Below are 27,321 nucleotides of genomic sequence, written 5' to 3'. Positions count from 1 at the left end.
GTGCAGATACAGAAAGGCCTTCACGCAAAATTTGATGTTTGCAATACAAGCAGAAGTGCCATGAAAACCGTACGAAAACAAAATGTTTTAATAGCAAACTTTAAAAAAAGATTATTGTCCTTCCCCTACTGTTATGACGAGTTCAAGCAAAGCTAGGGATACATGGCTCTTCGTTGTCGTAACGCCTTGGCTTCGCACTCCCTCACGGCTAAGTCGGCACATCAAAGGCGAGCCCTTTCTCGAGCGACTTCCCGGTAGCGTTTATCAAACGCCGCCTGTTCTTCGGCCGAACGCACGATGCGCGGCCCGCTCCTGCTGCTATTCTTTCAACGTAGCCTGCTCTTCAGCAGAACGAACCAAACGTGGCCTCCCCACCTGACTGCCGGGCCTAACGGGAAACAGCGGGCGCGAGGCGAGCGAACACACGATCACAACCTTTCCCCCCTCTGGAGGGTGGGGACGCTTGTGATTGGCTTGCGCCTTGCGCTGCGTCTACTTCTTCATGCATATAAAGACCCGCTTTAAAGGGCACCTATGATGAACTGAGAGTGGCTGAATCGGTTAATGTGATGGTCTCGCAACCTGACAAGCAATTTTTATTTTCACGCGGCTTGAGTTTTTTTGCATATGACGACAGCCACACCAACGGCGCGAGTCAGGCAATACTAGCTTCGCTTGAAAACGCCATCACCATTCGTCGAAAGTGACGTATGACCTAGAACGCGCTGCTCCTTTGAATGACCCCAGAGATAAGGCGGCTTCCATGAGTGCCCGAGGCAAGTTGAATAATCTCGGAGACATAACGTCACAGCGACAAACACCAGGTGCTCGCGTCGTCTGCTTAAGTGCTGTTTAAAGGCTGTTAACAACAAAAAAATATCTATACACTTACCAGCCCTGTGACTTTGCCAAGGTTGCTTCAACAGTATATACTACTCATATATAACAAATTTAGCCAAAGGGAAATTTCGTTGAAGTTGATGCTACAGTTGAAGCTAAGCCTAAGCCACTGGTGCTCTTTGAGGTGACGCGGTACCTTACCTGCCAGAAGCCATCGGCGAGGGGCGAGTCGTCGTCCTTGAAGTAGTTCTCGCACAGCTTGTAACCCTCGGAGTCGACGGCCACCTGCTCGTTTAGCACGCTCACGGGTCCCTTGCAGCTGCGGCTGGTCTCCCATTTCTTCATGAACTGCGCCACATTGCTCGTCACCTGCGAGTACACAGGAAGGTGTGAGATTCTTCAAACGTCGTCTGACACAAGCACCGCTGGAAACAGGCAGCTCAAATCATCACGGTGCAGGTTGCACCCGGACACGAACAACGGATAAAATTTTATTATGCCAAGGAAACGTGGATCCGTGGATCCGGGACCTCAAAGAGGTGCGATGGTTACGCTAAAGCATTTGTCTCGCATTTGCCACTACTCAACTGCCGCTGAATCGTTTTCCGTTGTTCGGCATCTACGCCCAAAGCTACTGTTAGAAACTGGAGACGTGCGAAGATTTTAGTGGGAATAGAGGAGGGGAAACAAAATAGAAAGCATTCACTCGCCTGTCCTTTGGGCTTCATGAGGTCGTCGCCCCGCTCGTTGTTGTAGGTGCCCAACAGGCCAGCGGTTTTGCCGAAGTACCAGCCGTTGATCTTGACGGTGCAGACGTCGTAGTACAGGTGGCAGGATACACGCAGCACCTTCTCGTCCTCGACGGTGATGACGTCGCCCACGCGGCGGACGATCACATCGCCTCCCTCGAGGATCAGAGGAAGATCGACGGCTTGACCATTCAGGAACATCTGCAGGTACAGCGGGAAAAGGGCCGTTTTAGTTTATTACTTTTTTTTTTGCAACACAGAAAGCCAATGGCATGAGCGAGAAAGGTACTAACAGCATAAACAGCAACCACAAGGACAGAAACGAAATCAGTGAGGTGATAAGAATGAGTAAGAAGCAAAATTGACACGAGAGAAAAAGACAAAATATAAGTGGCAATTGTCTCAAACTTTCAAACACTCAGTCTAAGCTAGCGAGTATGAATCTATCCTGCTCAACTTTCCGTTCTTGAATGCTTTATTTATATACTTTTTATTCTTGTCCTGAAAGATCATTAACAAATAAGCTTGTGCGCCTTCGAGCTCTATCGCTATTGATCTCTGTCGTTGGCGCTAATGTGCTGGAGTTATTCTGCTGCGCGAATTTTCTGGACTTGCACATATATATTTGTTATTGACTTTATCTGGTATTGCAATGTACGAAGTAGTTGTCTGAACAGTCCACCAATTTCCTAATGCCACGTGGTATGCCTGACACGTTTTTCTAACGGTGTAGAACCATCTGCGGCCGGAGTCTGCCAGATGTCTTCAACATGACGAGGTCACGAATTGACCTGAAAGCTCTAGCTAAATGAAGATAGCACTACTCACAGATCCGTCGTTGGGGAAGATCTCAATGTAGCTTTGCCCAAGCTGGACGATGATAGACTTCGGAAAGCGACCGTGAGTACTGGGGTCCTCCGGGTGATACTTGAGGAGCACGGTGAAGTTTCCGTCAACGAAGTCCCTGGCCAGCAGATAGGTGCAATCACCGGTAGCCGAGTAGATTGTGCCATCAAAGGTCACGAAGTGTTGATGTCCAATGATCATGGCCTGGCCTGAAATTCGACAAGAGCGGGGCGACATGTCGTATTAGTACTCACAAATGCAGTGTGGGAAACGCATAAATAATGTCTGCATTAGTGTCTTCAGCTGAAGGTAGAGGAGTATTCACAGGTATTTGTTGTATGGCATTTGACTTTTGCGGGGCGTTAATTGTAATTGAGAGTGTGGGTTACACGCAGAGAAATACGGCATTTTTTTCCCTGATCTTGTTTGCTTTTGTGTGTATGTGTGTCATATTGTTTTTGCTGAGGTTAAATGAAGCATGGCTCTGTCTTTTCGGACAATTATGTCAACGGGGTTATATGGATGATACCACATCATGCATTACTACGTATACCTTAATTTCCGTGTGAAAATCAAATCAGTGAACACTACCATAGTGGAGGAGGAGGAAACAATTATATTTAAAGTAAAATAAAAAATAAAAGCGGGCTGGTCTTCCTGTTAGGACGGTGGCTGAGTATAGTGCGCTCAGTCGACTCCTAAGCCCACAGACCCAGTGCCCAGTGCCTCGGCACACTCCAGATTTGGTTATTTACCGCATAAAAAGATGTATCGTATTATTTCACATATAATTCCGCATTCAAAATTCGAAGAACCTTAGCAGTAAAGTCGGGGTGCGGGTTAATACGAATTTCACCTTGAGGTGTAGCTAGTAGCTACACAGAGTTGCTGGCCGAAGATATAACGTGAAGGAGTAGTGCATCGTCGAAGAGAGAATGAGTTTACAAACATTTGAGCGGTGCTGCATGCAGTTATTTCGGCGGGTTGTCCGCGTGGATTTTCTTTCGTTCTTGTTTTATGTCGGGGGGGAGGGGGGGGCGGGAACGTGTTGTAATAAGGTGTGCAGGTTACACGCAAAGGCCAGTTATAAGCGGGAACATGTGGTATTTCATTCCCTAACTACCCTTCCCCCTTTCTTTTTTTTTTGTGCAAGCGTGCGTGCATGCGGCATTTCACTCTTACTGAGGCTGACCAAATGCACCAGCAGCCTTTAAATTGATACCGTTGCAATGCAGGTACACAGATGATACCGTTGCAGTCCACATGGCCTTTAGCTCTTGCTCCTTTTTGTTGTAGAATAAATAAAAATAGCTGAATATGTGCCACACTCGCGACGGATATCCCACAGACTTGCAGTAATCTCAAAATCTATCATCTGACTAAAAGACCTTCACATCCTTCCTTCATTTCATTCCCTGATCCTCCTTTTGGGGAAATCTCGGAACATTGGCAAGGTGGCCACATACTGATAGATACTTGAATTGAGCAACAGTGGACGAACAAGAGGAGCCTCAACCCATAGCCAGAGTAGCTTCGACAAGAAAACATGTCTTCGTCAGGGCCTGACGCAGTCAAGTCCTGACGTCGAAACGTTTGGCTCCTGACTGAGGCTTTCTTTGTTCGCTTACTGTTGATCGATGCATCGGCGGCATGCAGTCACTGTGCTTCTTTTCTTACTGTTCAACCAAGCAAAACATCGATCAGGTCATCGAGCAGGAAGAGAGAGCAACTCTCTCCTATAGTCCTCACCATCAAAGGGTGGCATCCACTTGCGCTGGAACATGGAGCTGAGGTAGTCGACCATGGCCGGCTCGGCATCCATGCTCTCCCGGGGCCGCCTCTCGATGGCATCGTCCTCCGCCAGCCACTCGTGCCAGTTCTGCCGGATGGTGTCCAGGTCGGCGGGCAGGTTGAAGTCCACAATGTACTTGCCGTTCTTGCGGTCGGCCTCACGCACGACGGCCACGTCGCTAGTCTTGTACGTGTTCTCCAGGCTAGCCTGGAGGTTCTTCCAGAACTCGGTGTTACCTTGGTACATTCCCTGCGATGTGCGAGGCACATTGGAGTTCTTTAGAACCGCACCCGGGTTGAACGCTGTTGCGCTTAAGGATAAAAAAAAAAAACTTGTCCCAAAAATAGATAAATGCCGAGTCTCAGTCTCAGGACGTAGAACCCAGGACCAGTGCCTTTCTGGGGAAGTCACTGTACCATCTGGGCTACTAGCAATCCTGAGTTTTGTCACAAAAATAAACTCATGCGCTCAACAGAGTGGTACATTCTTACCTTGCACCATTAAATAAAAGACAGATACATGCTCTTTATAGAACTCTAACCTCCCACGGTCCGCTTTTCCACTGTTATGTTTTATGTGGTGAGATAAGTGATGTGGACCACTGTATCTGGTTACGCCCGTACTATGACGCCGAGAGAAAGGCGTTGCTTCATAGTCCGCAACAGTATTGAAGAGAAGGCTATGAAGATGTAGCGTTCCTTGAATAGCCCACAGTAACCAGGAAGAGAGTTAAACAACTGTTGCTTGCCTTTCTTTGAGACACGGAGTTGGGCAACGTCTAGTGACACAACCTTGCTGAAGCGTACGTGATGCTGAGGCGGAACAACTGACTGGCTAAGCATATCAGGCTAATCCCGCTTGCCGTTACAGCAGCACCACTGCCACCATTTAACCTCACAGTTAATGTGCCTAACTGCGGAGATGAACGCGTATCATGCATGCAGACCATGGGCTACCGCAATAATGCTAACGGCAATGCCTCAGCTACCCTTCCCAACATGCCCCATTGAAAGCTCACCGGTTCGTAGAGCTCGCTGATGGTTGACTCCAGCGCTCGGTAGTCGGGGTTCTCTTTTATGGCATCCACGACGTCACCGACGGTCCTCCTTATGCGGTACATTGTCTCGCGGAACTTGTCCGTCACGTAGTCGGCCGCGTCATCAATCTTCCGCACGACCTGGCGTACCAGCGGTGTGTTCCACATGTCGTCCCACATGCGGGACACGTAGTCACCCAGCTCGTCCCACCGCTGCGAAACGTCCCGGCGATGCCTCCTGTGGTTGCCAAGGGAGGCGGCCGACTGCATGGTCCGCACCAACTCCTCGATGAAGCTCTTGATCTGTTCGGCCAGCGTCTTCAGGACGTTGTCGATCCAGCGTTGCCAGTGGGCGATGAGTTCTCCGAACCTGGGGTCAAACGAATTGATAAACAGATGTTAAAAAGAGAGAGCGAATGCAAGAATTAAGGAAAGCAGGAATTAAGAGAGAGAGAGAGAGAGAGAGAGAGAGAGAGAGAGAGAGAGAGAGAGAGAGAGAGAGAGAGAGAGGAGAGAGAGAGAGAGAGAGAGAGAGAGAGAGAGAGAGAGAGAGAGAGAGAGAGAGAGAGAGAGAGAGAGAGAGAGAGAGAGAGAGAGAGAGAGAGAGAGAGAGGTACTATACTTAACAAAAACCTGGAGACCTGCGTTTGGCTGAAAGCTTGGCATGTTACTCTAGGTGTTTGGTGAGAAGTATGGTATACACAATGACTAGACAAACACCTGAACGGCGCATATATCCTCAGGCAATTCGCACACACTCAACTTGCTCATAAAATGTTATTAGAGGAAAGTTAGGGAAGCCAACAGTGGGCGACGAGTCCTCCGAACCTGAGGTAGAGTAAAAGAGAGGGTATTAAGAGAGCGAGGAGCAGAAGTTAACCTAAATACGCCCCGTTGGCTGCCCTACCATATAAAAAAAAAGATCTCATATGACGCACCACACATATCTAATAATATCGCATAATCGTGTGACGCTATTGAACATGTGTCATATCAGTTTGTTTGCTAGGTCTAAGTGGGGAATCGAGAAAAGAGAATAGAAAGATGAGAGAGAGAGAGAGAAGGCTTCCTGAACACATTTGCAACACAAGTAAGATGTCATGTGTATTGATAAACGTGTTAGAGAGAAAGGAAAGTAAAAAAAAAGTAGGGAAGCCAGACCAGGCAGAGCGTACGGTTCTTGGGGAAGATGCTGCATTGCAAACTGGACAAGTGCAAAGTGCACAAGGTCAAGACAGAAAGGCATGGCAGATACAGTGCTGTCCCGTCTGTGCTACCACAATTCTCCCGTTGGCTACGCCTTAGTACTCGTCAAGATTGCCCTGCAAATAGCTTCCCCAAGTATCAGCCAACTTGCCCAGCAAAAAGTTGTGAAAGCACTATCTGCTACCCCACAAGGCGGAGGGGGAAAATGGGATAGAAAGAGAAAAATGGGGGAGAAAGTGAAGCCGGCATGCACTCGAGAGGATGCACAGCTAGACTGTACAATTTGGATGCCAAGACCGGTGCGCTTCAAAAACTGCAGTATGACATAATAGTACTGCAGAAACATGCAAGGTAAGAGAAGTAATTAATAAAGGGAAAATGAGACATCCACCTAATCGTAGCAATTGCTACCAAAGAAACCCACACGGGTTCCTTGAAAAAAAAAAAAAAAGCCTCGCAGTTGAAGAAAAATTCATCTTGGCTCTTGCCTTTGCTTCTAGTTGTTGATAAGTTCAACTTTGCCCTGCCACCTGCTAGCCACCTGGTTAGCTCAGATGGTGGAGCAGCTGCCCCAGAGAGACAGTGGTCTCGGGTTTGAGTCCGGGACCAAGACGAATTTTTCTGTAACTGTGACGCTTTTCTTTCGAGGAACCCATGTGGGTTTCATTTGTAGCAAATGCTACGATTGGGTGGATGTCATATTTTCCCTTTATTAAAAACTGCAGTAATATGCAAATTGCTTTATTGCGTCGGCGACAGTTGTCCTCTCCACCCCCCCCTCCGCACTTCTTTGGTTATGGACCAAAAATCTTCGTTTCAAAATATGTCTTGGAGTCTAGCTCTACAGCCTTCGCTAGCACGCTGGGCTTTGGAACACATTCTTACTGGAACGCACATCTTGCCAGCTTTTCCCAAACTGGCACTTTTCCCAAAGTTATATGCATCCTCGGGAAATAGGCCACTGTTTCCTATCAAGGACAAGCGTACAAAATCTACTGGCATTATTGTTTGAAATCCCTCCGTATTGCTTGACTGACTTTGACTTTGAATCTGACTTTGAATATGACTGAAGATATCTGTATATATATTCGTCTGAATGCATTTGGATATATCTGTCTGAAACATCCGTTCAAATATATCTGTCTCTGAATCCACCTGAACATCTCGAATTTGTACGGCCACCCTCATAGCCTATATATGCGCATAGCCAGAGAAAAACTAATGGGTAACAAAAGATTAGGCTGGTACACCATCCTTTGCCAACTCGTTTCATTTATTTGATGGATGAGGGTCATTTGCAAGTAGCGAAAATGAAAGCGAAACATATTTGTTTCATGAGTTTCTCCGCTAAAACCTCAGTGCTGGTTCGAAAGCATGGCATCACAGATTTCAATACGCTTTTCGCATTTGAGCCAATTTAGTCCTGGAAACGTTTTCTAGAACTTAATAGGTTGAGTTTCTTAGGTCTGCGGTTGTTTTATAAAGGAATGTAGTCATCCTGTAAGACCAAGTAGACGCTGTCAAAACCCGACGTCACGAAAAGCTGATGCAGGAATGTTGCAGCGGCATCTCAGTAGTGTTCCATTTTTGTTAATCAGTACACACAATCAGTACACACTCATTGCAGAATTCTGGGTTAGTGGTGCCACCTCGTGATGCAAAATTTAACCAGAGAGGATGCAGCTATTGTACCAACCTACCGTATTCCACTTAACTGTCGTTGCAAGTCATCGGTAGTGACATAAGCACTGACATTCAGTGCTTCCTCAATTTTACTCAACAACAACACTAACGTAACATAAAAACGGTTAAAACCTATTGTAGTTGGCCAAAGCGTTGCACAACGTCGCTACCAGCATTGCTACTCCATCTGTGGTTCCGTTAATCGAGGCAGTGTTCCGTTAAGTGCCGCTAAGAGTAATAACTTTACGGGCAAGCTGAAATACTACTATACTTTACTATACTTCGACTAAACCGTCTTGACGAACTCTTCACAGCCGCTGACTCGGACGGATAAGACTGAAGCAAGCACTTACGGACTCTCGTACAAGATGTCGCTGAGTGCGATGACCGCTTCCCCCATGATCTCGCCGAATTCGTCAAGCAGCATGTTGATGAATGGTGAGGCGAAGTTCCTGTCAAGGTAGTTGCCAGAGTCCTCGGCCATGTGAGCAACGTCGCGGACGAAGTCAGAGATGTCAATGTCGGAAAGCTTCGCTTCGATGTCATTGACTGCCATCTGAGCACCCGAGATTCAAAAGCAAATCGGTATAACAAGAGAACACAAATACAATAAAAAAACACAAAAGCGCTCTTCCGCGTTTTGCTTTAAATGCGAAATTCACAGACTTTTGACGGTATGTGGATTACATCCCAAGCTTCCAACAGCAGGGCTTCTTCCGGCAAGCTTTGTGAGGCCCCAAAATGCTTATAATGTTGCCGTACGAAGGGGAGAAATGGGTGTTCTTCCTTCAAAGTCCTTACTCTCCGTAACTCAAAAGTGGATTGCTAACGCTGTTTTGTGACGTATTGCTATAGTGAGGCATACAGCACTCTGATTTCGCACGTATGAATATACTATCCTGCCAGAACGAAATGCGAACAGGAAGAAATAAAGAACCTCTTGCGCCTTATTACCTCAAAGTGAGATGTGAAATTGGGGTGTAGTCGAACGCTAAATGCACTGAGCGCTCCAAATATATAAGCCTCTGTGAATGAATTGCCTATGTGTCAGAAACAGCGACGTGAATGTGGAAACAAAAATTCAACTTCCATTTTTCTTGTGTTCGCGATTCATTCCGGCCTGACAGTACGTGGCCCAAAAGCTGGTGCTCACGCTGCTCTTATAGATCTGTTACACTGGTCCCTGTGTAGGCCAGATAGTGAATGCCGTTTATGCCGCACGTAGAATGCCAGCGCATGCAGGAATAATCTTCTGGAACTTCCTTCAGCCCTTCAGCATGCTTTGAGATCAATGAGAACGGCCGCAAAGCCTGGTTTCTTACTCTTACCAAATCCTGTCATCAAGTGCAAGTTCCTCTCTCTCTGTCCTTAAAATCACGAGGACTAATTGCGAGTAAGGCATGCACCCAAATGGCCATAGTAACAGCGTGCTCTCCCACCTGGATGGCCCTCATCTTCTCCGGCGGGAAGAAAAGCTTGCTCCTGTACGCCTTGTCGCCGCGCTTCTCGAAGGAGTAGCTGAAGTCGGTCATCTTGTTGTTGTCCTCGAAGTGGCTCAATTCCACTTTGAGCGCCGCGTTTCGGGTCGAGTTAGAAGCGGATATCTCCAGGCTCCTGGACGTCTTGCCTGAAGAATACAGAAAAAAGGGGGGAGGGGAGGAATGACTGTGGCACGCACGGCGCACTCTCTACAGCGTTAACATACCCACCAGCGTTAACTTCTCACATAAACCATGAGTAGTTCCAATGAAAACAAAAATGATGATACACCTTTCTCCATATAACACTCAAAACACACAACAGAGACTCAAATATTCCAAGCTTACATAACAAAAGAATCATAAAATAAACTGTATATATATATATATATATATATATATATATATTACAGGCTATAAGCAATGGAAGTTCATTATTTCCAAAGCTTTTCGTTGGTGACGATTATTTGCCTTTGGCAGGATGGCCATGCTTGATATCGCTGACAGTCATCGCCTGCTCTTACGAACCACACTAGATACTAGTATGAAGGTGTTTGAAAATATACGTGCTTCATTTAAAAAGAAAAATGTGCGATGCAATTCTAGCTCACCTTGGCTGTCGAAAGTGAGGCCCTCGAAGCGGTACCTCCTGAGGTTGTAGATGATGCGTCCGGTGAACTGCTCGCGCTCGCCTTGTACGACGATGTCCACGGTCTCGTCGCCGTTGGACGCTCTCTGGGACTGGCCAGACGCGGTCCACTTGCCCAGCATAGAGTCATACTGCGTCGGCAAAAGCCTTTATCTTAGTCTTTCTGGCTTAACTGTTTCCTTATTCTTCCTTTCCGTTATCTTCAGGTTCTGTTTTTGTTCCCTCTTTCCTAAAGAGCAGGCAGGTGGTGTGCCTTCTCTCGATGGCAGTTGCCAGCCTGCTCCATCCCTATTTCCCTCTCTGTACATTGTATAGGCGTGTTATCATATGAAATAATCATTATCAGCCACTTGACGGCGACGCTGACTGTGAACATGTACCACCGATACATAGCCACGTTTTTTTTCCTTAAATTCAATCAGAGTTTTTAAAAACAGCCTGTGGCGGATATTACGATTATACTACCTAAGGTAGGTTAACTGAGAAAAAAATTTCGATATTTTGCTAGCTGAAAAGGGTTATTAATTAACCTTAACATCATTCTCTTTATTTTATTTATTAGCCATGAAATAAGGGAAGTATGGCCATTGAAAAGACCCGCTATACGGAATCTTAGCTAAGGAAAGCAATAATGACCAATTATGAAACATACTTTTGATGCTAATGGCTACGTGGAACTGCTGGTTAGTCGTATTGGCTAAAACACGGAAATAAAGATGTAACAAAGTTATCCCACTGATGCTGCATAATTATTTTTATGTCAACTCACGGTATGCGAAAAGTACTTTACGGGTGCTTTTTGTCGTCTGATACGGCAAAACATTCTATATCAAATTAGCGTAAATTTTCCCAAACATTGACAGCTACAATATTCTTAAATCGCTTTGATTCAATTGTCCATGCATACTACTTCATATCCGGTAAATAATACTCTATGTTCTCGCTTCCAAGCCAACTTTAACAAGAATTATCTTTCAACTGAAAAGTCGCAGTTTCGCCCGAAAGGCGAAGCATCGATTGCAATAGCAAATTAGTGGACAGCTATACGAAGCAAAGATAGTAGCTTTATCAGTCGCATAAACTCATAAAGCTTCACTAACCAAATTAGCAAGTCTGGTGTCATGCGCGCACAGGAAAGCATAAATACATCTCGATGAGCGCGGCTACTCGCTGTCAAAGTGCTGACGTGAGGAAGAGCGGCAACAGCAGCGAGTGAATTGACCTTCGTGCTGTCTCTCGAACCAATGCAAACCAAGCGGCGAGAACACAGTGTACACGACGCTATCAGCCCTTGGTGCATCTAGACTCTGTATGCACGCAAATTGCAGATCACTTTCAGGATAGGGCTCGCGCGGCCGTACAAAGCCACACCATACACAGCCACAGTGGTGTAGAATGCCCCTCCCACTCTCCCAGTGTCTTGTGTGCAGTCGTAGATGGCGCACACGAGATCAAGCCACCATCCTCGGCTCACCTTTGTGCACTTTGACTTGCACCTACACTATACAGCACGCGGTCGCAGCGTTATCGCACTTGGACTTTATACAGAACATCACGGCGACTATGTGGCGTTGACGGTGGAAATGCGGCTGCAGTTTCCATATAATTGCTATCGCAATGAAATGATTAAAATCTGCGGTCATTATATAATGTACAAGAGGTCGTACGAGAATACAGCTAACAGCATTGGGTATCACCTTCAAACTCTGTAGTGTAAATCTTGCAACATTTAAATGCAACAATGTGCAGCTCATGCAACTTTAGCACAGGGGGCGTAGTGTACCAGTGAACGCATTAAGAAATCACACTGCAGTGTAAAGCAGGCGGTTATTATGTTTACGATGATCCGATGAGCTGTTTCTTTTACACAGCGTTTCGCAGTGTGATCACCTAGGTGATAGTGATGGACCACGCGCCAAGATGATGATGGTACTCACGTCGAATCGCGCGACTCCATTGCGGCCGATGAAGAAAGTCGCATGTCCTCGCTTGGGCCCCTGCCTCTGAGTGGTCCACGACCAGTAGTAGCCGCCAAAGATGGGCCGCTCGGCGGTGATGGTGTGGTACGTTGTCAGGCTGACATCGAACAGGTTGCGGTCTGCGAAGGTGCGAAACGAGGTGCAAAATGTGGTATTGTTGATTTTCTTATGGCCATTTTTCTTTTCAAGATTGGCCAGTGCTTCTCTACAATACACGTATTGCACATAGAAAAAGAGAGAGAGAGAGGGAGATAGCCGTACGCCGAGTTTGTAAGCAGTCTTGGAGACCAGTCGACTTAAGAGAAATATGCAGCAACGATCTCATTACTTTCCATGCCAAAGACGCGCATTGTCATGGCTATCTTTGTCTTTGAAAAGTCTTGAGCCGAGCCAGTTCAATGCTAAGGAGTGCCGTTTGCTGGGCGAGGTGATGCATAGTAAAGGTATGATTGCTATGATGGTTCTAGCAAGCTGAAAAGACGCAGGACTTTCGCGATGGGATTCTCTTCAAATCAAAACTCAGTTGTAAGTTCACCGTTCGTACGGCGTCCTCCTACTATAGGTGATACTGCCTTTTCACCTTGCTGGAACCATCATACTTTCAGTTGATTGCTATCCATAGGGACAGTGCGGCTCCGACTACTGTCACAACGAAACTTTTTGCATCCCACACATGATCGGCACCGAGATGCGCAGCAGAATAAATACGGTATCACACCAACGCGAAGACTCACTTTCATGGTGGATGTGAATGTGGACAGATTTGTTGGTCGCCGTGATCTCGTTCAACTTCTCGGCGAGGTTGAAGTAGATCCTGTTCGAGGCATCGCCAGGCTGAAGCTGGGCGGACACGAGCAAAGGAGTGGACTCCGAGATGTCTCGCTGGATCTGGCCACTGAAGACGATGTCCTGAGACGGAAAAAAAAAAATAGCTTACAAACAATGGTTTTATTAAATAAAAAAAATGACGTTCACCTGAGTGTAACACGAAGCTCACAAAGAAAAAAATTTTTTTATTCGCCTGGGTTGCCACACAGCGTAACGTGGGAATGAATTCGCATATAAGCATGGAGGTCCGTTTCATACAGAAGGAAACAATTGTAGTTTCTCAGAATACTTCGCGGCTGAAGAATCATGCATTTGTCCTGGTCCGGGGATCAATCCTGGGACCAACACTTTGCCAGGGTGGTCGCTCTACCATCTGAACCTACAAGAAGCTTAGCAGAGAGGGCAGGGAGAGGAGAAATTAATCGACAACTCGAAGGGCACCAAAGCAGAAAACAATGGTTTTGCTTCAAATGTAAAAAAAAAAGAAATTCTTCAGCATTAGGCTCGTGACTATAGATAAGAAAATGTAACTTCATTCAGGATGCATGGCTAAAAGAAATAAAGCTGGTGGCAAGAAAATTTGCTAGCCACTACCTCTGGACACCATGGTCAACATTGAAGTAAACCTACGACTTCTCCGATTGTGTCTCTTATCTCGTTCTCTTCATCTTAAACAACAAAAAACAGACCAAATGTAATGCTGCGGCTATGTTTTTGTCACCTTCAGAGCAAATTTTTGTTTACATTTATATGTCTCTGCTCGATAGAGAAATGCTGCAGAGACAAGTATTTCTTTTTGTTAGCAACAAAGCCTGCCTGTAATTATTAGTAATAGTTAGCAGCCTCTAATTATTCCAAGCGGATTACTGCAGTGTTCTCAACTAAGAGCCATAGAAATTACCACCGGCACGCATATCATCTTCACAGCGGTCATACGTCGTTTGTAGTCTGTCCTCGTGCCAGCACCTCTGACGTTCTCGCTTTGTTCCTGTCTCGGTCAGTTGTTGACTTGTGCGGCACATTTCAGAAAGTTGCCGTCATGCCTCATTAATCAGTGTATCTTCCACGTGCAGCGGTTTCGCATTTGCCCAAATGCAGTAGGTAAAATCAGAAAAAAAGTCAAATTTGACAATTAGTGGTGAATTTTGTCTTATTTTGCCATTGTAAACAAGGTGTTTATGTTTTGTCTTCTTCAGCTTAAACTAATGCAGATGGGAATGAGAAACTATTTTCAGGAGTGCTCTGCTCTAACTTGTGTGCACTTTGCCTTCGTAGCTTATTCTTCACTGCTACAGAAAACATCCCGCGAGTATAGTTACCCTAAAGCACTCCGAAGGGCATGCCTCCAATTCTATTACACATGATGGGTAGTCACACAACAAACAACATCCGATTTCACTCGCCACTCACCTTAGCGAATGTGGGGTGCCTGAGGATCGCCGTAGCCTCCCAGCCGTTCTGGATCCTGTTGTGCCTATAGGTCATCTCGAGGGCGCGGTCCGGCATCATGACAGCGTTCAGCAGAACCTTGGTCGACAGCTCCAGGGAGTCGGGCGTGCGCGCGTAGCGGTTGTGCATGTCAATCTCGCGCCTCAGGTAGAGGATCTTGAGCAGTGAGTTGTAGGCGTGCTCGCCGTCGGCCCTGCTCTTGAGATCGTAGCCGAGTTTGATGTCGTCCAGCGTCCAGATGAACTTGCTCTTGATGGTGTCCTTGGAGATGAGGTACAGGAAGTCGAATGTGGTCTTGATGTTGGCCTTTGGTTCAATGGTGACGATCAGCTTCTCGTGTTCCCTGTGCCAGTCGTTCTTCTCGATCGTGATCGAGGCCCAGTCTTCGGGCCTCTCGTGTGGCTGGTACTTGATCGTGGTGATGCGCATGTCGTTTTGCTTCATGGTGTCGATAATGAAAGTGATGAGAGGGTTCGCGCGACCGGCGGTCAGGGAGTAGATCCGATGTTCTGGTGCGGGAATCTTCCTCTCCACTTGGATGAACTGTCGCTGGATCATCGTGCCGGATAGGTCGAGCCTGCCCGTGAATTCGCTAGGCTGGTCGTTCAGGACCAGCGATGCGACGATTCCCTCCACGCCCGCTTCGATGAGCTTCAGCTCGAAGGCCCCGTTGAGAGGTGAGCTCGAGCGGCTCGAAACGACGGCTTCGATGTCTGCCGTGGCGGATGATTTGAGCGAGATCCGGCCATCGAAGTTGTGTGGCGACAGCGTGCGGACATTGCCAGCGAGGTTGAAGTGGACGCGGTCATTGACTTCGGCCAAGAGCTGACCTTCCATAGTAGCGTGGCCGCGGGCGATCCTGAAATAGTTTTTACAAACAATAAAACTCAACTTTTATTTTTCCTCCGTATAGAATACAAAAAGAGGCATCTGTGAAAAAATAAAAAAGATACTGCCTGCTGCAAGCTTGACTAGTTCATGGCCATCTTAAGAATACATCTTATCGGTGGCAGCATACATTTTATTTTCTTTCATTTATTTCTTTAGGCAAACTCATATTTAATTTCTAAATAAAATGAAGCAGTCAGAGGTATACTGCTTTGGACTCCGTTTAAACCTACCTACAAAGAAAGCGCCCTACAATATATTGTGTTGCCTTCTCAGAACAATCGAACACTTTATTATCGCAGTCATAGAGGAATGTTGAAAGCTACCTAATTATTATCACAGCCTGGCGCAACACCTCAAGAAATAGATAACACAACAGTATCTTATTTATATATATATGGCAGAGTAACCCACAAGCACACGTAAAAACGTTAAAAAGGAAAAATGTAGAAGGGATTAAGGCAAAGAGTAAGAAACGCATAGATGATAATCCACTTCAAAACATCTTTGAAACCTCATTTGCGAGTTACCGTCACAAGAAAATAGAGAAGCAACGAAATCAACAGGAAGTGAGTGAAACAAAGAGAAAGAATGCAGCTTCTTTTTCACATCTCTTTATACCTGCTGTATAAATCAACAGAAACGGGAGGACTTGCATGTAATCGTGGTTGTGTTTTTGCTGCCAGCTAAATGCAGGAAGAGGCACCGAATGTGCACGGTGCTAGAAACTTACACCACATGCGACCCCAGTTTATATCAGAATGAGGGCGAACTGCTTCAAGACAGCACATAACCATATTTTTTATCGCTATGTGAACTGCCACTCTCGTGTGAAAACAAAACCGCGAGAAGAGTGCGTCAAAAAGAATGTGTATAAACAAGAATGTGCAGCCTGTCTAAGGCTGAAGTCGGAACAAAAAGCTGGACATGTAACGCGTACATTTCAGCATTATGGCATGACCCCCTATGGAGCAATAAATATGCTTATAGCATCCCTACACCACTACCGATTTTGCCATCACTGCTCTCCAGTTTCATTGACGCTGCCAGTGGCTTTCCACAAACAGTATAACCGGCATGCAAGGCTAACTACCTGCACAACTTACATTTCAGGCTGTGAAATACCATTGAATTCTAATCCTTTCACATTTCGCTTCAATGCATTTTTGATAAAGGTGAAGGTTCGGCCTTGGTGGTGCGAGATTTTGGTAAGCTCATAGTGAAAAAGCCCCAAAGACTGACAGGATAGACACTTTTATTGCAAATCACTTCTGTGAATGCCTGCAATGTAGAGGAAGATTCATGAAAGGGCAGAACTGTCATCCACTTGACTGTAGCGCGAAGCTGCAAAGGAAACCCATACAGGTCTCCCAAAAAGAACGCTTCCCCATCAAAGAAAAATTAGTCCTGATCAAGGGATCAAACCCGAGACCAATACCGTTTCGGGAGTGTTCACTTTCTATGCGAGCTAACAAGGAAGAGAGCAGATTGACAAGCGAGGTTTTACTTAATTGACAACTCGAAGTGCAGGGATGTCGAATGTAGCAAATCAACCAAGTGTGTCCTTCGTGCCCTTTTTTTTTTTTGTCGTTGCATGCTGTAAGCCATACAAAAACGTCAGGTGTACTCTACACTCTCGATTGTTCACGTCAATTGCTAAACTACTGCACCACTATCGCTTTCATTTTTACACGAGAGGGTAACCTACCTGAGACTCAGCTTTGCGTTACGGACGTCCGCGTGCGGGGTTTCCAAAGCGAGCGTAGTTGCAAGTGCGATGTTGCCAGTGAGCTCGTAGTTGAAGACTAACCGGTAAATACTGCTCGAAGACGAGACGGCCTCGACGATGATGTTGGTCACTGCGGTAGAGTAATCGCCGGAAATCCTGAACTCTCCCGAGGCATAGCGCGGGAAAGGAGTGCGAATCTGCAAGTTTGTGTTGATGCGGTTGCCTCCCGATGAGTCTCTGAGCTCCAGGCCATAGATCTCGTTTGCCGCGTGCTCGTACTGAATCTTGACAGAAATGGGCCTCTCTAAGCTGTGCGTGACAGTCAAGCGCTTCCCGTTGAGTTCAGGATAGATCGAGGTGGCGCTCAGGTCGAACTGCTGAATGGCGTGGTCTTGGTTCCGGTTGTACTCGATCCTGATCTGATCGGCTCCGCCCAGGGTGTAGCCGAACATGACATTCGCCGACGTCTCAAGACGGGTGTACGACAGGGAGACCGTCCTCGGGGTCAGGTCAGTGCCCCCGATGCCAAATTCGATGAAGTGAGGACCCCGAGCAATATCCATACTGTAGTTAACGCTAGCGGTGATGCTCAGGTCGTTGCAGTGCTGGAATGTGGCGCCGTAATGGAATGCAGGACGCCTGTTTATCACGATCCTGTTGCCGTTAGCGCTCAAGCGCATCTTCCTGTCAGGGTACCTGTCCGCGTCCCAGAGAAGCTCGGCCTGGACTTCCGTGCTCTCGTTGGTGTCCTTGATCTGCGCCGTTGCCACGAAGGCGTTTATCATTGCAAATAGAGGTCTCAGCTCAGCGATGTAAATGGTGCTGTGGGTCTTGGTGGCCTTAGAGAGCTTGACCTTCAGCATGGTGCTGTCAAAGCGGAATTCCTTGAGCTTGGGCGTGTTCTGAATGGCAATGCTGAGGAAGTTCTGGCCATTGACCTCAGTTGAAGACGTGGCGTCCAGGGTGCCGCGCGCCGTCCTGATCTTGGTCCTGTGCACGGCTGGTATCCTCATGCCTGGGTAGCTGATCTTGTACTCGATGTCGTGCAGGCTGCTGTCGGCTCCCCGGCGGCTTATGATGACGTACTCTGTGGCGATGCTCTTGCCCTCGCGTCCCCACTCTATGTTGGTACGACCGACATACTGGTTGGGGTTTCGCTCTTCCAGCTGGTCCGAGTACAGGAAGCGGAATTGACGTGTTTCGACACGAGCATTCACGAGAAGTCGCGGCGGGGAGCGCTCAAGGTTGTGGTTCATCTCGATCTGCATCACCCGCTCGCCGTGGCTCTGGATCTCACCGTTGAAGGTGCCCTTGGAGACGTCCTGCAGGCACCATTAACGGGAACCAATCCCAGAACAAAAAGAAGAGAAATTAGTGCTACTAATGACAATCGGATCCTATCAGCATACTAATATTTTACCACAAGATCACCGCCTCTGCCAGTCACTGGTCAACTTGCAGTGCTGCGGATATTCTTAAACATGTGGTTGGCTAAGCCACACGCGCCATATGGAGCTTATCTGACATTCCCGACTCTCCCACTGCCGGATCCAGGAAGGGGCTACACATACATAGTGACAGAATACAAATGGGTAACACTGAAGAACTTATACTGGCCTCAGTCATGCCAATCGGCTGGTCACGCAACGACTGGCATCGCATACGCGGTATTTAAAGATGCTCTGTCTTTGTGCTCAGTGCCAAGACACTCACCTGTGAAGAAGGGGCTGAATGGGCCATGACACAGTGCGAGACATTTACTAGCAAAGTTTCACCTCCTCCACGGAACAGATTGGTTGCAGTTTAAAAGCACAGACTCTCGGACTACCGTTGTTAATTTATTGCGCAAAACACAGCATGAACACAGAGCGTAGACCAGATAGAAGCAATGAAGACTGCGTCTGTTCTATACGCCATGCCTTGCATCATTCTCTGTGTACAGTTAATAAAATCTGGATTTTTGCATACATTTTCATACACCACAGTGAGCCAATCGAAGCATCCTTTCTTAAGGGTGTTGGGAATAATCATAGAAGCCAAGGGCAGCAACAGAGAAACCATTCACAAATTCGAAGACAAAATTTCTCACACCATGCGATTGACCAAGATAATCACCAGCAGGCACGAGGGCACGAAAGAAGGAAGCCTCATGAGAATCATGCAGGCGTTCGTCATAAGTCAGATCACGTATGTGGGGGCATAGCACAGATAATATGCCGCAGAAAAGAAGAAGCAAGATGGCCTCGCTAGGAACGTGTATAAACAAGCGATTGGACTCCCGCTAAGCACGAGAATGGAGAAACTCCCAAAGCTGGGACCGCTCAATATGTTAGAGGAGCTAAGAGAAGCACAACGTATAGCACAATACAAACGCCTCTCCAAGACCACGGCGGGCAAACCCATCCTTGATAAACTAGGCACCTGCTACCACACATGACACAGAGCCAAACGAGGCATATCCAAGGAAATAAAGGCCAAACTCGTGGTATCCCCCCTACCTAAGAATATGCGTCTTGTACACCAAAAGGGCAGGAGAAAAAGAAGAGCAAAGACCATGACGGAGAACTACGGAAGAGAAAAAGACATGGCCTTTGTACAAGCTGCGCGTTACAAACACAAACGTAGCTTTGTCGCAGCAGTACTTAACCACAATAGACAATGCTGCACAAGCTTGACTATAAACATGAGACGCATCGAAACGGTGGAGGAAGTGGCTATAGCGTTAGCCATAGCACAAACCAATGCATACTATATATAATCAGCGACTCACAAGCGACAGTACGCAACTTTGCCAATGGCCAGATTTCACCTGAGGCACTAAGCACACTAAGAAAAGGCAAAACAGCAAGGGAAGACAAATGCCTCCAAATCCTATAGATGCCAGCCCACCCCCCCGACTCAACGGGAGAGGACAACCCTAACGCGGCAGCACACAACGTAGCTCGAGGACTCACTTCCTGAGCTGCGAAACGTAGACCTGTCAACAGGGCCCTCCGAGGTATGGAAATGGGAAGACAGAATGGCCAGGCTCAACAACTTCGACAACTATTACAAGATGGAACGATGCACTTATGCACCACCCCATCCACAACTCAATAGATCGCAAGCTGTCCAGTGGCGATGACTACAAACCAAATCATACAAGAATCCAATACTAACGCACGCTATTTATCCAGAAATGTACACAACAGATCAATTCAAAGCGTGTGGCACCAGAGCCACGCTAGAACACATGCTACGGGAATGCCAAGAACTACTACCCAATAATGGAAGCAAGATCTCCACCGACAGGCGCCGCGCGCAATGGCAAGCTGCGCTGCTCAGCTCGAACCTGGCAGACCAACTCTGGGCAATCTAGCAGGCCAAGGAAGCCACCAGGAGACAAGAACTCTTGGCCGTAAGCTCGGCGGGTGCGCTAGCCAACTGACCTGCTGGACGCAAATCATTCTGATCTGCAATAATGTTCTTCTCACTCACTCACTCTTCTTTTCCTAGTCCTTTTTTTGCAACAGATTTAACTTCCATAAATGTCTATAAGCGTCCCTACCTGTAAATCCATGAGCTAAGTGTTGTATAAACAGTGATAAAGTGCATCAGATTGGGTGGGCAATGCTTAGAGAGTCAGACCTACCTTTGTTAGATCCAACTTGACATTAGTTATGATGTTATCCTTGACGTGTTAGTTATAACGAGTTATAGAGTGACGTCACTCTACTAAGCCGTTACAACTAACACCACAACAATGACACGACCACCTTTTACAGGGATAGGTCCAGCAATCGAAATGTTGGCTAGCCAGTCCGAGACACTTTACCACTGTTTATGCAACTCTTATCCCACAGTGGCTTCCCATCTGTCGACCCCCCCCCCCCCACCCATCTTGACTTTAGATTTCCATACCTGTAGGTCTAGCATGGCGTTGAAGAGTCCATTGAAGTCAATGTCCCACACAGGAGCGAAGACGACGAGTCGGCCCTCGCTGCTTGCCTTGTACCCGTGACCGTATTCGCCGATCTGCTTGGAGATGGTCAGCACGTGGATGTGTCGCTGTTGGTCGTCAAGGTTCTCGCCCCACCAGAGCTTGATGTCGTGCTCGTTGTGCTGGGCTCCAGGAGCCTTCTGGAAGTCGGTGGTCACCTGGAAGGTGACAAGTTGTAAAAATTTGCGCGGCATGATCTACCTACAGTTTAGTGATTGATTTTCTGGGTATTGCTGGTAATACTTCACAAAATTTACAACACGCTACAGCCCGCAAAACAGATTATATATATATATCGGGATTGGCTTTGGAGTATAGTGGGTGGGAAAGGCAGGGAGGTTAACAAGACTTTGTCCAGTTCGCTACCCTATCCGACGCGAAGGGAGGGAGAAGGGGGAGTGAAAGAGAGAGAGAAGACCATATATAGTTCAGAAAAGGGCGTGCTTAGTGAACCGTGTCGTCTGGTGTCGTCATTTTCGTTCATTACTTATTCGTCTCACAACAAGTTCTGCTACGGGAGTTCAGATTAATCACGTGCACTAGATGTGGCAAACTATTTCCGAAATATGGACGACTTCGAAGACAGGACTCCCTGTTTCACAGCTGTCGCGCCCAGCCATCACAAGATCTTACGTAGATAGTCTCCCAATAGTTAACGACTGCTATTCAGTGTGTGGGTTCTGCACAAACTAAAGGGAAAGTCAAAAGGCAGACAAAGGCGCCTATTTTAAACATCCACAGATAGATAGCTCGCGCAATAAAAGTTTCTTTCTATAGGGAGGTCCGGCTTGTAAGCAGTAAAGCACCAGTATAGAAGCGTTTCACTCGTGCGCTAACCTGGCTGTACTGCATCTCAAAAGGTCATGCTCTCTTGGCTCCCGTCCGCGTGTGACAATGCTCTACGCGCTATGCATGCTTAGACATGACGTCATGCGTCCTCGTCACTGTTATCCGAACAACGACATACTAAACTTGAATAGTTCCCTTGTTTACTCTACCCTCTCCGTCGATAATTTTACTTTCTTACCCCCTATAACAACCCCCCCCCTCCCACTGCTGACCAAGCTTCCTCTTCATTTACTTTGTTTTTTAATTTTAATAAACAACTAATTGCTATACTACACTCGGTCAGAGCATATCGCAACGTACCTTCCAGTTGTACTCGGGATACTCGCTGAACTGCATCTCGGCGTTAATCGCGCTCTTGGAAATGTGCTCGGTGCTCAGGTCCTTAGTTTTGGCGTTCAGCTTCGCGGTTTGCTTCCGCTGTCCGCGCCGCTGGTACTCCAGCGTGGCAGCCGTCACGACGGTGCCCTCCTGGGGCTTGGTCGTGAGCGAGTTGAAGTTGATAACTACCAATGGCATGCTAGTGGAGAGGTCCGCTTGCAGCTTCTTTTCGTCCACGGAAAGGGAAGCTGAGCAGAAGAAAAAAAAGCGCCGTGATATTGGGAGCACCCACCGTTTCCAAGAACGAGTTCCAAAAAGAAAAAAAAAACTTGTGCCGCAGGTTCCCAAAGGTCATTATGACCTGAATTAAATGCGATCGAATTGAAGTTTTATGCGCAGAGGTTCGTTTACTTAGATTTAGGTGCACATTAAAGAATCCCAGGCGGTTAGAGCTAATCCCGAGCCCTGCAATGCGGCGTCGCTCAGTACTAACTGTGCAGTTCCTATACGTTGTCGAAATCCACAGTTTAAACTAGAAGTTGCTCTCTCCATTAACCTCACTGCACTTATTCATTTCAGTTCTCTCTCCCTCTCTAGTCTTGCTGAACGTGTGAAGGAGTTCACCAAATTTGAGCACTGGAATAGTTGGTGCTGCATTACAAAAGTTCCCCAGCGCAGCAGACATGGGCAAACAAGGATGGACTGTGGTGTGAATGTCCAAATTCAACTTGTGCACATATTTACATACCCTTTTTGACCGACCTTTCGCAGGTCTTTCTTGATTGACTTTAATTTATTTCTCTTTTCACACAAAGTTTTCAGTCGCGATCTGAATGCATGTTATCTTCTTTTTCCCTTTTGCTTTACAGGAAGATGAAAACGGCTGATTATATCACTTCGTATTTTTAAAACTGCTATTATCGACATCGAAACTTCTGTAATTTGCACCTGTTTTAGCTTGTTCAGAGTGTTTTCGTCGTACTTTGTAAGAGTCATAGACCTTGCCAAGCTGCTTGTAGCAGGCTTTAGCCAATGGCAACCCATAAAATTACTTTGACATATTTGTCATCCTTTCGATTGTCTGTACGTGTCTGTTGTGGCGAGAAGCTTCTTGTTGTTGTCTTTTATGTGTGTGCATGTGTGCGTAAGTACGTATGTGTGATGGAGAAGACTTACCTCTCAAGAAGGCTGGCTTCTCGGCTGGCATGTTGGACTGGAGGTTTATGGAGAAGCCTGAGGGGCTTCCGTCGATCCTGCCCTGCACTATGACGGGCGCCGTCGCGGGGCAGCTCATCTCAAGCCTAGGCTCGAAGTACACAGAGTCGAGGCTGTCCCCGTAAGGCACGTCTAATTTGATGAAGTAGCGCCGGGTGTCGTCGACCTTCGCCTCCAGCATCGCGTGAGCTGGGCTGCTGTGCGTCTTGAGCGATGCTATGTAAGTGAAAGAAAGGGGGAAAAAAACACGACAAATGTAAGACTTACGGGTTATGCACTCAGGCTTCGTTGAAAGCAATTTGTCGTAGCCTGAAACGGAAGCTTTTAGCTCGGCAACTACTCTGGCTATAATCATGCACACACATGCTGCTTCGCGAGTCTGCGATGTTCAAAGTTACAAAAGCGCCGTTGCTTTTGTGATGCACCAGCCCATACAGGCATGTAACTCTTGAACACATGTTCGAACATCTTAACTTCACTCATTTTTATCATCTTTTCCAGCGTCCACAAAATTAGCAAATTTCTTTATCATCTACTTCCAGTTAGTTTTTTACATGCGCACAGCTAACATATATGATACATGCTGCTGACAGACAACGAGTTCCAGATGCCAGAGGTTACAATATCAGCGTTTGGTGCTCTTAACCTGCTTCTACAAGGTGACATGAAAAAATCGCATGAACCGGACGAAATTTCTCATGTATTCCTTAAAAGATATGCGGCTCAGTTGCCTCATGTCCTACACTCCAACAGAAGGTATTTTCCTTTATAGTTGTAAACAGCCGAGCTTCCTGGTGACTGGTTGTGCGCGAACATGATGCCCGTCCATAAAAACCGGAACAAACGGATGATTGAGGCATACAGACCGATAATAAAAATTAATCAAAGTGCGGCATTTTACGTACCAAAACCATGACATGATTATGACGCGCGCCGTATTGGGGTGCTCCATATTAATTATGACCACCTGCGGATCGTTAGCGTAACCCCAATGCACGGTACATGGGCGTTTTTTGCATTTTAGCTCGATTGAAATGTGGCCACGGCGGGGTTTCAAACCTGCGTCCTCGGGCTTAGCAACACCAAGCCAAAGCCACCACACCACCACGGCGGGTCTATATATTTAACTAGTACAGACCGATATCACAAACTAGCACATACTGGAAGTTAATGTAGCACATCATAAATAAGGCCCTCATGAGTTAGTTACTCGGAAGATAACAACAACTTGCTTACCCTAACCAACATGGTTTCTGAAGGGGCTTTCGACCACAACAAAACTCTTAGGAGTTACTCGTGACTGCTATAAACAGCTATAAATTCCCGACTTCAGACAGATGAAATATTTATATATTTCTCTGGCATTTGACTGGCGTCCTTCACTCGATACTCACAGAACAACTTGAATTTTTTGGTGTTCATTCGAAAAATGTGTCATGGATTGCGGCTTTTCTGATCGCATCGCAACACGTCAGAGCTAATAATGCCAAATCTGACTGCGTAAGAGTGTTCCCTGGCGTTTCGCAGGGGCACCATTAGTAAAGCATTAGTAAAGTGATTGACGGAACTGGCGTAGCTACAGGCATAGGTAACTGCATATAATATATAGTGGTTTGAATGAAGACAGAAAAGATCAAAAGATGCTAGACTGTGGTACATGCAGTTTAACCTAACTGAATCAAGCAGGCTAAGTGACTATTTTTCACTGCCCAGTTTCAAAGGGAATGGCAGTTTACAGTGTCGCGTCAACTATCTTTCACCGCACGTCACACGGAAGCAGATGAGCGGGCACAGAACAGCAGCAGCGCTCAGCTTAGGTTGTCCATGCTATAGCAACAATAAGTATAAAATGACTGGCAATGTGGTGGCGCTGTACCGGAGCACTGGCCCCCATGCATTGCAGATCGACTGTGGGCAGGCATTTAAAAACACGTGAGGCTTCGTTTGAATGCACAATCGGCTCTTCTTAACGATTGGCTGAGGCAAGCCCAATCCTTCGCTTTATACTGTAGGCATTCGTTGAGACGGAGTGTACACGTCAGTGAAGGTTTGAGTCACCCAATCAGCCGGCTGCGTATTCTAGAGAGAAGGGCTCACCCAATGTGCTTCACTAATCCCTTCGTGAGGCTCCCATTCAGTCGGAGTCGCGCATAGGGCGATCAAAGGCAGACAATGGGAGGAGGCCTTGTTCTGACTGGCTGAAGCGAACTGCAATTTTCGCTACAGTGCACGGAGATGGCAATATTGTATATTTGATCTCGGCTATCGTAGGAACCGTGGAACCGGCAGGAAGGTTGTCGCACTTACTCGACACTTCAATCTTCTTCATCGGGCAGTGGTACAGGAAATGCATGGTGTTCTCGCCATTGAATGGTTTGTTGATGGCGAGCTCGATGAGGTGCTTGCGCTGGATTGCGGAGCCGGGGGTGTCGAAGATGAACTGGTAGAATAGGTTAGGGCTCTGCGGAACACAATGAGGGCAATAAAAGAAGACGCATCAGGGTAGATTCTCTAAAATGTCGAGAAATAGGCTTCGCACATGAATGAGAGAATGTGACGGAATAATGGCAGGTGAGTTAACTAGACGCATGTAGGGTTTGCTCCCCGCACTGTGGGAAAGGGATATATATGGAGGAAAAAGTCACAGTTTCGCCCGAAAGATGAAGCATCGATTTCGATAGCAAATTAGTGGACAGCTAGCTAGATGAAGTAAGGATAATAGTTTTATTCCTCATATAAACTTCTAAATATGGGCACACTAACTAAATTAACAAGCATATATGGTGTCCCGTGCGCACATGCAAATATGAATACATCTCACTCGATGACTGCAGAAACTCGCTGTCAAAATGCTGGAGTGAGTAAGTGCGGTAGCAGCAGTGAGCGAATTGACCTTTGGGCTGCATCTCGAATCAATGCGAACTATAGCTGCGAAAACACAGTGCGCAGCGAACTCTGTCCTCGTCGCGGATGACTTCCAAAAAGTTGCAGCGGCCTGGGAGGGCCGCCCCCCCCCCCCCACCTCGCAACCCTCGCCACGGATCCTTGCGCACGACAGTACACAGGGTGCTTCTTCCCTGCTTCCCTCGCTTGCATGCGCAAGACTGGGCTGTGATCGCTGGCTCACCCTCGCACGGTTTCACTCGCACATACAGGACACGACGCGCGGCGACAATTTTATTGCCCTTGGACTTTATATGGAACCCGGCATCGGCAGCGACAGCAGAAATGCAACTGGGGTGTCCATGTAATAGCTATCACAATAAAAGAAAACTAAATAAATAAATTCACAAAGCACTATAGTTGCGCCCGCACGGGCTGATGCCCACCATGTCTGCCGCAGAGACATAATGACTTGAGGTACTGCAGTAACGCGAACGTTGCTTTCTGCGCCAGTGACACGCACAGCTGTGGTCCAAGGACTTTTGTTTCCGAATACGATCTTCAGTCGAGCCAGTTTAATGCTGTACTGATAGGTTCACGCTAGACGTCTTAACCGAGGATAAATGCATAAATGGCATACGATAGCTTTTTTTTTTTTTTTTTGCTGCCGCAACAGATGAGAAATATGCCTTGAAATGAGATGAAACGCGTTCTGTAACATGAATTCACAAAGCACGAAAGTTCGCTGATCCTTGTGCAACTCTCGTGCAGCATAATGCATCAGCTTTTTAACTGCCTTATCATTCAATATTAATCTACCGACCACTGCATAGAACTCCTCTTCCAATATATGACTTCTTCAAAGCTTTCTCCCCACTTCCCTTTCTTTTAACTACTTGCCACAACCACCACGGCGATCTCTCCT

At 46.9% G+C, this 27,321-nt stretch overlaps 1 protein-coding gene across 1 annotated transcript in view; it reads right to left on the bottom strand.

The window, feature by feature from the left end:
* LOC142560437 (apolipophorins-like) overlaps positions 1-27,321 on the bottom strand; it is a 75,655-nt gene that overhangs the window by 9,405 nt on the left and 38,929 nt on the right. The window contains exons 18-33 of the mRNA XM_075672554.1: positions 25,821-25,974; positions 23,475-23,729; positions 22,281-22,546; positions 21,053-21,289; positions 17,132-18,474; positions 14,497-15,394; positions 12,993-13,167; positions 12,217-12,377; positions 10,242-10,410; positions 9,592-9,779; positions 8,506-8,708; positions 5,246-5,633; positions 4,185-4,476; positions 2,418-2,644; positions 1,551-1,790; positions 1,042-1,209 (exon numbers count right to left, since the gene is read on the bottom strand). Coding sequence (XP_075528669.1) covers positions 1,042-1,209; positions 1,551-1,790; positions 2,418-2,644; positions 4,185-4,476; positions 5,246-5,633; positions 8,506-8,708; positions 9,592-9,779; positions 10,242-10,410; positions 12,217-12,377; positions 12,993-13,167; positions 14,497-15,394; positions 17,132-18,474; positions 21,053-21,289; positions 22,281-22,546; positions 23,475-23,729; positions 25,821-25,974 — 5,364 coding nt within the window. The remainder of the gene's footprint in view (positions 1-1,041; positions 1,210-1,550; positions 1,791-2,417; positions 2,645-4,184; positions 4,477-5,245; positions 5,634-8,505; positions 8,709-9,591; positions 9,780-10,241; positions 10,411-12,216; positions 12,378-12,992; positions 13,168-14,496; positions 15,395-17,131; positions 18,475-21,052; positions 21,290-22,280; positions 22,547-23,474; positions 23,730-25,820; positions 25,975-27,321) is intronic.

Source organism: Dermacentor variabilis, chromosome 10, assembly GCF_050947875.1.
Source record: "Dermacentor variabilis isolate Ectoservices chromosome 10, ASM5094787v1, whole genome shotgun sequence".
NCBI lineage: Eukaryota > Metazoa > Arthropoda > Arachnida > Ixodida > Ixodidae > Dermacentor > Dermacentor variabilis.
The sequence above is the reverse complement of the archived record's forward strand: the minus strand, read 5'-3'. Positions and strand labels throughout refer to the sequence as shown.